This window comes from Trifolium pratense, linkage group LG3 (assembly GCF_020283565.1).
Source record: "Trifolium pratense cultivar HEN17-A07 linkage group LG3, ARS_RC_1.1, whole genome shotgun sequence".
Classification (NCBI taxonomy): Eukaryota; Viridiplantae; Streptophyta; class Magnoliopsida; order Fabales; family Fabaceae; genus Trifolium; species Trifolium pratense.
In genome coordinates, this window is record NC_060061.1 from 19,690,646 (window position 1) to 19,704,000 (window position 13,355).

Consider the following 13,355-nt stretch of genomic DNA (forward strand, 5'->3'; position numbering starts at 1 on the left):
ATTTTGCACTTGTCATGTTGAATAATAATTGTTAATCCCTTTTCTTGCAACTGGCCAATGCTCAATAAGTTGTTCTTCAACTCTGGTACATAAAACACCTCTGTGACTACATGAACAACACCATTCACCAGTAACCGCACGTTTCCTTTTCCTCTTACAGACATCTTCGAATTATTTCCCAATTTCACAATCTGCGTGAAGCTTTCATTTAGATCACTAAACAAGGTTTTGTCTCCGCACATATTATTGCTGCATCCCGAGTCCAGAAACCACACATCTTCGCTTTTTGCTTCGTTTTGCTCCACATATGACATTAGCAACATCTCTTCATTCTCATAGAGCTCCGCATAATTTGCTTCTTTGTCTAAACTAGGACACTCATATTGAAAGTGTCCGAGCTTATGACATCTGTAACATTCAATATCGGATTTGTCGAAGGCTTGTCGACCTCTCCCTCTTCCTCTTCCTCTAAATGATCCTCTGCCACGACCTCTTCCTCCTCCTGATCTATTCTCATGAGTTATTTTCAAGGCTTGCTCCTCGACATCATGCTTATGAAACTTCTGCTCATGGACCATTAATGAACTTTGCAACTCATCGATGGATAAAGTATCAATATCCTTCGACTCCTCAATAGAGCAAACAATGTAATTAAATTTCTCTGTTAAGGATCGAAGTATTTTCTCCACAACTGTTGTATCTACCATTTGTTCACCAAATCCCCTCATTTTATTAACCACTGACATTACTCTTGAAAAATAATCTGAAACATTCTCACCAGATTTCATCTCCAAGGTTTCAAATTCTTTTCGAAGAGCTTGAAGATTTAACCGCTTCACTCTTGCATTTCCTTCATACTTTTTCTTCATAGAATCCCAAATCTGCTTTGAGGTATCCTTCTGAAGAATTGTCTCCAAGATGGTACGATCGATAGCTTGGAACAAATAGTTCTTAGCTTTCAAGTCCTTCAACTTCAATTCATCTAGCCTTTTTCTTTCTGCATCTGTCACAGCCCCTACTGGTTCTGCATAACCAGTCTCTATTAGGGACCAATACTCTTTGGATCGAAGAAAATTCTCCATCAACATACTCCAATGATCGTAATGACCATCAAAGCGAGGAATTGCAGGCTGCACAAAGGTTCCTTCACTCGTCATTTTTGTGTTTGTTTGTTTGTTTGCAAGTCACTCAAAGTCTGCAACTTCTATATAATATCAGGCCCCAGTGGGAGCTCTGATACCAGATTGTTAGGAACAATAACCGTTAGAGTAAATTATGCAACAATCTGGGAATGACTTGTTTATTGAATTGAAATACTACTAGCTATTAAATAGCCTTTACATACCAAAGAAATAGTAACAACTAAGTGCCACATACATGCTTATCTAAAACGTGGCAAATGAGTCAAATAGAAAAAAACTACCTGCTACTTAACTTTCCTAGTTAATAGGATTATTCCAAACAAACATAATCTCAAACTAAACATAACATAAAATATCTATCATGAGAGAGAAAGAAATAGAGAGTGATGTGATATTACGACCACACAAGAAAACTGGTTATTTTACAAGACTTTCTAATAGTAGCGCGCACGCATGGGAAAAATACTACATTTGCGAGGAGCAAACTCCTGGGAAATTGCATTTTAAAAATCTTGGTGTTTGACAGGAGACAACCCGCGGCAAAATGTAAAGACTGACCAACTGACTAGCTTGACGTCAGCATAGGGACAAATCGAGTTCTTGAAGGCGGTGTTACTACACAAGTACCAATCTTCCTCCGAGGACTCTTACTCTTATCATCAGGTTTGGGTGGCATTGTTGTCTATTTTAGAATTCAGATTACATACTTTTCTTGATTGAATAATCTCAATGCTTATATTTCATTTTTGTTAACTGAATGGTGAAATGAAGATATATGCTTAAGTATCAATGCAAATCTATCCGAAACAACCTAGAGATGAGTTAATTGAATTAACATGATCAAATCGATGACTTAAATTACAGCGGTTAATTATTAAGCAAACTCTGACATTTAGTTATGTTTATATCCGTGTTCATTCATTACATCAATTATATATTTTTCATATTCATATATTGCATACAACTGCATATCGTATTAGGAATTATATTATTTTAGTCATTGCAAACTATGTTATCCACTTATTTGGTCATCATTCAATCAACATTGTGTAATTCTCAAGAACGTAAACTCAATGGAGATGCTACTCAACTCATGATTTTATTACTAGAGGAAATAATAGATAAATTGATAGACTTATGAACAAAAACCATATATGCACAATTGCACTAGAACCAAAATACGGCTTTAATTCAAATGAGTGTAGACTGTTTTATTGATAAAAGCTTAAATACAAATTAACCACAACAATGTTTAACATAATTCTTTAAAAAAAATTCAAATAGCTTTAGCCGTAAGCTTAATAAATGGGAGGTGGGGGTGAGTTGTAGAGGTAGGGATGATATGGAGGAGGTGATGAAGATGGTGGTGGTGGGGATTTGTAAATATAAGGAGGAGGTGGTGAAGGTGGAGGAGGTGGAGGAGACTTGTAGACATATGGTGGAGGAGGTGATGGGGAAGGTGGAGGAGGAGATTTGTAGTAGTATGGAGGAGGTGGTGAAGGTGAAGGAGGTGGGGGAGACTTGTAGAAATATGGTGGAGGAGGTGAAGGAGAAGGTGGTGGTGGAGATTTATAAATATATGGAGGGGGAGGTGAAGGAGATGGTGGAGGTGGAGAATTGTAGACATATGGAGGAGGTGGTGAAGGAGAAGGAGGAGGAGGGGACTTATAATAATATGGCGGAGGAGGAGAAGGGGATGGTGGGGGAGGAGACTTGTAAACATATGGGGGTGGTGGGGATGGGGATGGTGGAGGTGGAGACTTGTAGACATATGGAGGAGGTGGTGAAGGGGATGGTGGTGGTGGTGACTTGTATACATATGGAGGAGGTGGTGAAGGGGATGGTGGTGGTGGAGACTTGTAAACATATGGGGGTGGTGGGGATGGAGATGGTGGTGGTGGTGACTTGTATACATATGGAGGAGGTGGTGAAGGGGACGGTGGTGGCGGAGACTTGTAAACATATGGGGGTGGTGGGGATGGAGATGGTGGAGGTGGAGACTTGTAGACGTATGGAGGAGGTGGTGAAGGGGACGGTGGTGGCGGAGACTTGTAAACATATGGTGGTGGTGGGGATGGAGATGGTGGAGGTGGAGACTTGTAGACATATGGAGGAGGTGGTGAAGGTGATGGTGGTGGTGGTGACTTGTAGTAATATGGAGGTGGGAATTTGTCGACATAAGGAGGTGGTGGCGACGGAGATGGTGGAGGGGGAGATTTGTAGTATGGAGGTGGGAATTTGTCGACATAAGGAGGTGGTGGTGACAAAGATGGTGGAGGTGGAGACTTGTAATAATATGGTGGTGGGAATTTGTCGACATAAGGAGGTGGTGGTGATGGAGATGGTGGAGGAGGAGATTTGTAGTATGGAGGTGGAAATTTGTCAACATAAGGAGGTGGTGGTGATGGAGATGGTGGAGGAGGAGATTTGTAGTATGGAGGTGGAAATTTATCTACATATGGAGGTGGTGGTGACGAAAATTGTGGAGGAGGAGACTTGTAGTAATATGGAGGTGGGAATTTGTCGACATAAGGAGGTGGTGGTGACGGAGATGGTGGAGGTGGGGTCTTGTAGTAATATGGAGGTGGGAATTTGTCAACATATGGAGGTGGTGGTGACGGAGATGATGGAGGAGGATACTTGTTGTAATATGGAGGTGGGAATTTGTCGACGTAAGGAGGTGGTGGTGACGGAGACGGTGGAGGTGGTGACTTGTAATAATATGGAGGTGGGAATTTATCGACATAAGGTGGTGGCGGTGATGGGGATGGTGGAGGAGGAGATTTGTAATAAGGCTTATAATCATCAGCTGCAACACTGCTAGCAATTATGCAAAATGCTATTGCATAAATGAGTTGAGGCCAATGCCTCAACCCAATTGAGGTTCCCATATTCTTTCAAGTGTGTGTGTATTCTTGTACTCAGTTCCTTAGAAGAGTGTTAGCTTATTTTTGTGATTGCTTAAGTTTGTATTCTAACTCATTATATAGTGTTGCCCAACCATGTATTATAAGGATTTTTAATTTGCCCAATACATTATAGCAGCCTTGCTAAATTTTTTTATTATATTTTTGTTTCAAGGATTGTGTGTCCTATACCTTCTGTTCGTACCATTTTGTATTTTAAAACTAGATTATATGTGTATTGTTGTCGTCAATTAAACGTGTTCATGTTTTCCACAACACGGACATGAGCAAAGTCATAGAAAAGATTAGGTGTTGAAAGAGTTTTTCTCTTTGTTTTTTTTTTTTAACTAAAATTTTCTCCGTGCTTAACTGCAGAAATTAATTCTTTGAAACTTAATTCAGCAAAAAAAAAAAAAACTTTGAAATAATTACTGAAATATATTTAAGAGATTGATATATCTCAATATATGTTTTTTTTCATACGAATCAACCAGAAATTAAACTATTAAACTATATAATAGTTATATGACTCAAATATCTACAATTTGTGTTATTAGTTAATACATTGAATGAGTTCTTTGTTTGATAAAGAACTGGTAAGCATGATCGAGAGCTTGTGAGCCTGAAGTGTGAAAAGATTGTTAAACTTTGGTTTTTTATTCTAAGCAGAGACTTTTGTTGATTATAAAAAAGAAAAATTGTCTTTATTGCTATAAATTTTATGCCTCTGTCGTCGGTGAATTAATAAACTAATCCAGCTTAATTGCTTGTCAATATGATACTTTATATATAATGTCAATTGGTTATATGATTGTAGGAAAATTTCGTGGTGGCTTAAAAAATGTATATGTAATTGACTTGGTGAATATATAGTTGTTGTTTGTTCTATAGTCGACTTGCCTTCATACATTATTTTTATAATTCTTGTAATCATTGTCAATGTATTCTTCCATTTCTAATTATAAACGAAAGTTGTTCAATAAAAATTATTGTATATGATTCATTTTTGCTTATAATTAAGAGCAGATGAGGTATATAATGTAAATAACCGATTCTATCAAACCGGACCCAAGAAGGACAATCGTAGGAGGACTAGAAGCAGGTATAGGAGATCCACATTGGCGGATCCAGGACCCTGGACTAGGGGGTGCAGACTTTTAACGTAATTGATAAAAATATATAATACCAAGTTTTAGGATAGTCATTTATTTTTTTTGCTTGAAAAAAAGGATAGTCATTTTTATTTATTGTTTTTTCATTTATTTAAAATGTTAAATTTACAAATTTGTCATTTTTTTTTTTTATCTTATTAAGTACTAGTAATAAATACCAAATTTCAGATTTTTTTTATCCCTGTAAGTATATATCAGTAAATAAAGACATTGTAATATACATGGTTGGAGTTTAAACTCAAATTTTTTACTTCTTCATCGAGTGGAATAGTGATGATTAGACTACTTGACCAAAATAAATATTAAATAATTAATTATTTAAAATGAATGCATCGATTTTTTCTATCTTTCATGAATTTTTAACATTATTAATTTAATATTTGGAAGTTAGAATTTAAAAGAAAAATAATACCGTAAGAATTAGTAGTGACTAGTGATTACAGTATACTGTTTATAGTCATAATTTTTTGAGATAAAAAATAAAAGTAGACGGAGTAAGTAGAAGGAGTATTACTCACTCTAGTCCTAATTATAAGAGAACTTTTACTTTTTAGATTTATTGGAATACTAATGTATTTAAACTACAATATAATCCAAATACATTAATTTTGCAATGAACCTAAAAAATAAATGTCTCTTATAATTAGGACCGAAGAGAGTACTCCATATAACAACAATGAAATGGAACGGTTAACGTAAAAAGAAAAAAATCAGTGATTTTGGAAAAGAAATTCTGATCATAACATAAAAAGTATAAAATAGTCAGAAAAGAAAAATTGAAAACTTAAAAAGTGATTCAAAAAGTTGATAGTATGTCCTATATAATAAATGAAGTGAGAGAGCTTTGGGGTCTTTTTGCAAACTCTTTGGGTCAAAGGTGCAAAGTTAAAAATTCAGGGTGGTCAAAATCTAAAAATATAAGATTATTAGTGTAATTTTTCAAAGTTCAGGGTGTGCAGGTGCACACCCTCATGCCACACTGGATCCGCCCCTGTCCACATCAACACACCTTCCTTAGGCGAAGGAAGCACTTCAACATACAACCGACGCCAAGGTTCACCAGAGAGTCGCCTTCCCCTCCAGCTTCTCTTTTTTGTAACAACAGAACCTTTTGCAGGTACCCTTCCCACAAATGGCTCAACTGATCTGATGTATCAGAACTAGATAGTTCCTCCGGTGAGATAGAACGTAATATGATGGTGGTTATGAGCTTCATGCACGGTGGAGAAGGATACCTGCAAATATGTTAACACTTCAACCCTCAAGGTAAGTAACATTTCAATATGAGTGTGTATTAATTAGGTGAAATTTGTGTAATTTGAGGATGGGTGCATACACCTATTTGTAGGAGTGGATATACATGAAGATTTGCATATCAACTTTGTAGGTTCCATTAATGAGTGTACATGCAGAGGTCATTTATACGTTATATGAAATTCTGTTCTCGGCGGGACAGATGTCTTACACAATGTCTAGGACAATTGTGTAGATTACCAGATGTCTTAGACAATTGGTTCGACAACTGGATCGCAGGATCAACTTAATAATACTGAAGTAAATAATGTAAACAATTAAACGACACAAATAATTATTAACCCAGTTCAGTGCAAACCACACCTACTCTGGGGATACCAATCCAGGAAAGGAAACCCACTACTCTGAATTAATACTTAGTCTTACAACGCATACCAACACCTATTGATATGTATGCTTTTTCTTAATCCTAGTGTTTTTCTACCTAAGAGCTACTCTCCTAGATATTAATTACTGCTCACCTTCCTCTCACCACTATCACAAGTGATGATAATCTTCTTCTTTGTCGTTCTTCAATGTTGAATACACATTCAACAACCAAACTCATAATCACAACTAGAAGCCGATAATACTTTGCACAGTGGGTACAAAGTCTTGGACTCGCAATCTTCAGTTATTGCTCGTGCTTGATAATGCATGCTTGAGTCTCTATTTATAGCCTTGCTTCTCTTTTGATTTGTAGTTTGTTTGAGATGCACGCTAATAGGGATTTTAGTTTGTTAACAAACTTTTGATCTAAACTTCCTCATAAGATAAAAGATTTAATTTCCATAAGATAAAAGATTTAATCTCATCCTTTTATCAAAGTTAGTTATGATCCCCAATCATAACAAACTCTCTTAAACAGCTGGCCATCGTAAATCCGCGTTTGTACGCTTGTAACAACCTTTAGAGAGAATTGCACGCCTTGGATAAGCTTTAAGTTCTTCAGCCTGCTGTACTGGGGGCAAGATGTCCTACATCATGTGTCTGGGACATCTTGTTCGACATGTTGCACGTTACATGTTTTCTCCCCCTGAATAAGATGTCTGACACATCTTGTTTAACATGTTGCACCTACACATCTTGTTTCTTGCACAAGTTGTTTTAGCTTTGTTTTAGCTTTATAATGCAGCCAACTCATAAAAATAACATTATATATGGTGCATCCTAGAGTACGGTATACCTTGAATATAATATGGATGAGGTATTATGGACCTAAGGACGTATTGAGCCATCAAACATTGTAGACTTTAGTCCAGTCCGGAACACAAACAATCACGAGTCTTAATAAATCTTTGATCGAGGTCCATTTAGGTGATTAGTCATGATAAACTAGAGTTGCATGTATCTTTCATCTAAATAGATAGTAATTACCAAATGACTGCTCCTAGTGAAAAAACATTATGTGCCTTACTAAAGTCAGCTGACAATAGCACCAGCCGATTCATTTTTGCTTCTTAGCATTTATTCTTCACACAATTAAGCAAATTCTTTGGATGAAATTATTTTATTCTCTTGTATTGTTATTATCAAAACAGACCAAAAGATGAAAAGAGTTGAGGCTCTACTGTGTAAAATCACTCTCAAAATCTTTAAGAGGCAATTCCCTATGTACATCTTTCTTCCAAATGCAAAAGATGGGATATCAGGTTTGGTTGAGAAAGTGGCTTCTGAATTTGAGTTATTAGATTTTCCTCTTACTCAATGCGAATTAGGTGACTTTGGAATTCCAAGATTCAAATTTTTATTTGGGCTTGAAACTTCTCATGTGTTGATGGAGTTAGGAGTGATTTTACCTTTTTGTGCAGCAGGTTTCACAAAAATGGTGGACTCTCTTGAAGGTTAAATTTTTTTTACAAAGGAAATGATTATGATCCATTGACTAAAACACTATATGTTCGTTTATGGAGGACTAATATAGGTTCAAATATGTGCCGAAATGCTAAAAATCCATAAACAACTATGAAATTTTGATTGAGAACTAATATAGGTTTAAATATGTGGAGAAATATTAAAAATCCATAATGTACTATGAAATCTTAAAAATCTGTGTTACAAATCCATTAAAATCATGTGTTAAAAATCTTGATTGTAAAAAGTCTTTCAAACAAATCTTTTAAAATCCCACAAATCAATACTTTCCCACAAAATCTTTTAAAATCTTCAAGATATTTTTTTTAAATTTGATATGGTTTTACAGGCTATTGAAGTGACTAAAGAAGTAAATTTATGGGCTCATAAAAAGACAAATGGCCTTATTAAAGAACTTGTTCCTCCACAATCAGTCGACAGCTTAACCAGACTTATATTTGCTAATGCACTGCACTTTAAAGGTTCATGGGATGAACCGTTTCCTGATTGGTGTACGAAAAACTATGATTTTCATCTTCTAAATGGCAGCTCAGTTAAGGTTCCTTTCATGACCACCAACCTTGAACAGTTTATTGGAGTTTTTGATGGTTTTAAAGTTCTTTGCCTTCCTTATGAGCAAGGAGAAGATAAGCGGCAATTCTCTATGTACATCTTTCTTCCAAATGCAAAAGATGGGTTGTCAGATTTGGTTGAGAAGGTGGCTTCTGAATATGAGTTAATAGAAAACAATTTTCCTCTTACTGAAATCGAATTAGGTGACTTTCGAATTCCAAGATTCAAATTTTCATTTGGGCTTGAAACTTCTCATATGTCTTGGGAGTTTTATCAATGAATTATTTTGGAAGATGTTTTTAGAATCAATGTTGCTTCGGTCTCTTATCATTATCATGTATGACTGTATAGATGCTTTCCCTCGCCCTCACCCTTTTCGGAACAGAAAAGTAAAGTATATTGAAAAGACTCAACCCAATCACAGGGCATACCCAGATTAGAGACAAAAATTACATGTATGCAATAGCAGGCACAATTCCGTAGCAAGAGTGCAAGACTAACTCACAAATCTAATTATATGCAACAAAACAGGGAAGCGAAAACCAGAATTGCAGCCCCAAACACTTGAAGCCTATAAGCATTTATAAGGATTTCAAAACTGGTACTGTCATGAAAACAGTAGACAGCCACAAATTGCAACTAGTCCCAACATCACAATTCAAAATACTAAAATACACCAAATTAGCATACAATACAACACAACCTACCAAAAAATCCTGCACCAGATCCTCAAACTCACAGCCTGTTACACCAGCCCAACCAAGATACAGCAGCAGCTACTTACATTTCACCTAGCCATAAAACTCGATGGATCCCATGACTAATCCAAGATAAAGTGCAGTAAACAAGATGGTTCAAGTTTTCGTGTGACCCTCGACAAATCAAGTAGTCAAGCGTTTCTAATTGAGAGATAACCCCTCCACTGGACATATTTAATCTTGTTGAGATTCGATCAAGTAGAAGTTGCTACAAGAAAGCATAAACTTTAGATTGTACCTATCATCTTCAATTGTTATAAACACCTCCTCCTCAAGCATTAACACCATTTCCGGACCATGAGATAGCTGTTGATCAATGTGTAATTCAAATCCTATCCATCTTATGTTTGTTTTGGCCTAGGTAGTTAGAGTTAGTTGGTTACAACTATGGATTGGTCAAACTAGTTTGTTACAAGTTAGTTAAGCAATCTAGTTAGTTATGAACCATAGTTAGTTTAGATTTGATTTTTGCAAATCCTATAAATGCTAAGAGTCTTAGCATATTGTACATACTTCTCATTTTTCATCAATAAAGCTTTTTACTTTTTCCTAAACTTCCTTTAGATTCCATTGAACTTGTTCAAGTTCAAACTTCATCTTCTTCATCAAGATTACTTGCAGAGCAAGTAATCTCTGCAACATTGTTCATTTTCTGTTTCTGCACCATCAAATTGGTATCACGAGCCTTTTGGTTCATTGTGTAGCATCACAAAATTCAGGTTCTTGGGTGATAATTGTCAGGTTCTAGTTATGGCAAGTGGCAATGGTGGATTACCCAACAATCTTCCAATTCTTGACGGCAAGAATTGGGATAGGTGGCAGAAACAGATGAAATCCTTGTTTGGATTTCAAGATACACTAGAAGCAGTTGTAAATGGTGTTCAAGCATTGCCTGCAAATGCTAATCAAGAAGCCAGGAATGCACACAAAGATATGAAGAAGAAGGATTGCAAGGCACTGTATGCAATTCAAGCAGCTGTGGACACAGCAAATTTTGACAGAATCTCTCATGTTGACACAGCCAAAGAAGCATGGGATATTCTGGTCAAGTATTATGATGGTGGGGAGAAAGTGAAGGCTGTGAAGTTACAATCATTGAGGAGGCAGTATGAGTTACTGCAGATGGAGAAGAGTGATTCCATTGGATCTTATGCTGCAAAGGTTCAATCTTTAGTTCACACAATGAAACATTGTGGTGAACAAATCACAGACAAGATGATTGTAGAGAAGGTAATGAGGACTTTAACTCCAAATTTTGATCATGTGATTGTTGCTATTCAAGAGATTGGTAATCTGGCAGAGTTGAAGTTAGAAGATCTAGTTGGCTCTTTGGAGGCTCATGAATTGATGATCAATGAAAGGAAGGGTGTACAAGATTCTGTGCAAGCTCTTCAAGCACAATCATCAAAGAAGCATGGTGCTAACAAAGGTAAGAATCAAGATAAGTCCAAGAATTTTTCACAAAAGCATGGAAAATTTGATGCTAAATCTGAATCCTTCAAGAAAGGAGGAGGAACATCAAGTACACAGAAAAAGGACAAAAGTCATATTCAATGCTATAATTGTGAAAAATGGGGGCATTATGCATCTGATTGTAGATCAAAGAAGGTGCAAGATAATGATGATGAAGCTAACTTTGTACAAGACAAAGAAGATAAAGGAGCTGTAACCTTTATGGCAGCTATATCTGATGAACTGTGTGAAACCAGTGGAGCATATGCTGCTAGGGTTAACTGTGTCAGTGGAGCATGGTTCTTGGATACAGGTTGTTCAAATCATATGACAGGTCATAGAGATTGGCTTATCAGGTTTGATCAATCCAAGAAAAGCACAGTAAGACTAGCTGATAATAGTTCTATTCAGGCCATGGGAACAGGTGACATGGTAATCAAAAGAAGTAATGGAGTTTCTGCAGTGATTGAAGAAGTCTTGTATGTGCCAGGTATGGGATGTAACTTGCTTAGTGTTGGTCAACTAATTGAAAAAGGTTTTTCAGTTATCATCAAGGATGAATATTTTGAGTTGTTTGATTCTGCAAATGTGTTAGTGTTAAGAACACCTCTAGCTAAGAACAGGACATTCAAAACTATGATTAACACTACAGCAGTTGAATGCATGAAAGTTGTGACTGATGAGATGCAAAGTTGGATTTGGCACCTAAGGTTTGGTCACTTAAACTTTAGGTATCTCACTCAGCTAGTTAGCAAAGGGATGGTTACAGGCTTGCCAAGAATTGAAACACCAGACAAGTTATGTGATGGCTGCTTGATTGGCAAGCAATCTAGAAATACATTCAACAAATCACTACCAATGAGATCTTCAAGTGTGCTGGGAGTTGTCCATTCAGATTTATGTGGACCTTTTGATGTAAATTCTCTTGGTGGAAACAGGTACTTTCTGACCTTTGTAGATGAATATAGCAGAAAAATTTGGTTGTATTTGCTAAAAACAAAGGATGAAGCATTTGAGATTTTCAAAAACTTCAAAGTACTTGTTGAAAAACAAAGTGGCAAAAGCATAAAAATTCTTAGGACTGATGGTGGAGGAGAGTACAATTCTAAGAATTTTGAGTCCTTTTGCACTAGTCATGGGATAGAACATGAAATCACTGCACCATACACTCCTCAGCATAATGGACTGGCAGAAAGGAGGAATAGAACTATACTAGACATGGCAAGGTGTATGGTCAAACACAAAGGATTGCCTAAGTCATTTTGGGGAGAGGCAGTGAATACTGCAGTATATGTGTTGAACAGGTGTCCAACAAAGAAATTGAAAGATAAAGTGCCTGAGGAGATATGGACTGGTAAGAAGCCTAGTGTGAGTCACTTTAAAGTGTTTGGTGCTCTATGTCATAAGCATGTACCTGAGGCAAAGAGAAACAAGTTGGATGATAGGAGTGAACCTATGATCCTAGTGGGTTATCATGTGACTGGTGCTTATAAATTGTACAATCCAACTTCAAAGAAGATGATATATAGCAGAGATGTTATAGTGGATGAAGCTAAGAGCTGGGATTGGATAGCTGGTAGTAGTACTAGCAGGCCACAGTTAAGCCAAATTTCTGATGATGAAACTGATGCAGTGGAGTCAAGTGATGAAATTGAAGAAACTGAAGCACCAGTAGTGGCTAATCAAGACAACAATGTCATCATAGATAATGAAATTGATGAAGCTACAGACAACAACAATGGCACCAGGAAATCAAATAGAACAAAGAAAGTACCTCCAAGAATACAAGACTGTATAACTGCAAATGACAATGAAGTAGATGAGGATGGTGATCTAGTACACTTTGCACTACTAGCAGGAGCAGAACCTATAAACTACCTTGAAGCTATGAGTAACTTGAAATGGAAGCAAGCCATGGAAGAAGAGTTGTGTGCCATTGAGAAGAATCAGACATGGCAATTGGTTAAACTTCCAACAGGTAAGAAAGCTATAGCAGTCAAGTGGGTGTTCAAATTGAAGCTCAATCCTGATGGTTCAGTAGCAAAACATAAAGCAAGGCTAGTTGCTAGAGGTTTTTTGCAAAGAGAAGGTTTAGATTACTCAGAGGTTTTTTCACCTGTGGCAAGGATTGAGACTGTAAGGTTGGTTGTAGCTATAGCAAATGCAAACAGCTGGCCTATGTATCACTTGGACGTGAAATCTGCT

At 36.7% G+C, this 13,355-nt stretch overlaps 2 protein-coding genes across 2 annotated transcripts; one reads left to right on the forward strand and one right to left on the reverse strand.

The window, feature by feature from the left end:
- Positions 1-2,327: 2,327 nt before the first annotated feature.
- On the reverse strand, positions 2,328-4,172 carry LOC123918649 (extensin-2-like). Its single transcript, XM_045970731.1, has one exon. It carries the CDS (start codon positions 4,031-4,033, stop codon positions 2,441-2,443), a length of 1,593 nt encoding a protein of 530 aa, XP_045826687.1. The 5' UTR covers positions 4,034-4,172; the 3' UTR covers positions 2,328-2,440.
- A 3,890-nt stretch (positions 4,173-8,062) lies between these two features.
- LOC123914727 (serpin-ZX-like) lies at positions 8,063-9,220 on the forward strand. Its single transcript, XM_045965906.1, has 2 exons — positions 8,063-8,341; positions 8,717-9,220. Exons 1-2 carry the CDS (start codon positions 8,063-8,065, stop codon positions 9,218-9,220), a joined length of 783 nt encoding a protein of 260 aa, XP_045821862.1.
- Positions 9,221-13,355: the final 4,135 nt, after the last annotated feature.

Bases quoted from the DNA above. Each gene is read 5' to 3' on its own strand.
- LOC123918649 (XM_045970731.1), bottom strand. From the start codon at position 4,033: ATGGGAACCTCAATTGGGTTGAGGCATTGGCCTCAACTCATTTATGCA.
- LOC123914727 (XM_045965906.1), top strand. From the start codon at position 8,063: ATGAAAAGAGTTGAGGCTCTACTGTGTAAAATCACTCTCAAAATCTTT. The intron at 8,342-8,716 runs GTGGACTCTCTT...ATGGTTTTACAG, and splicing joins CAGCAGGTTTCACAAAAATG to GCTATTGAAGTGACTAAAGA.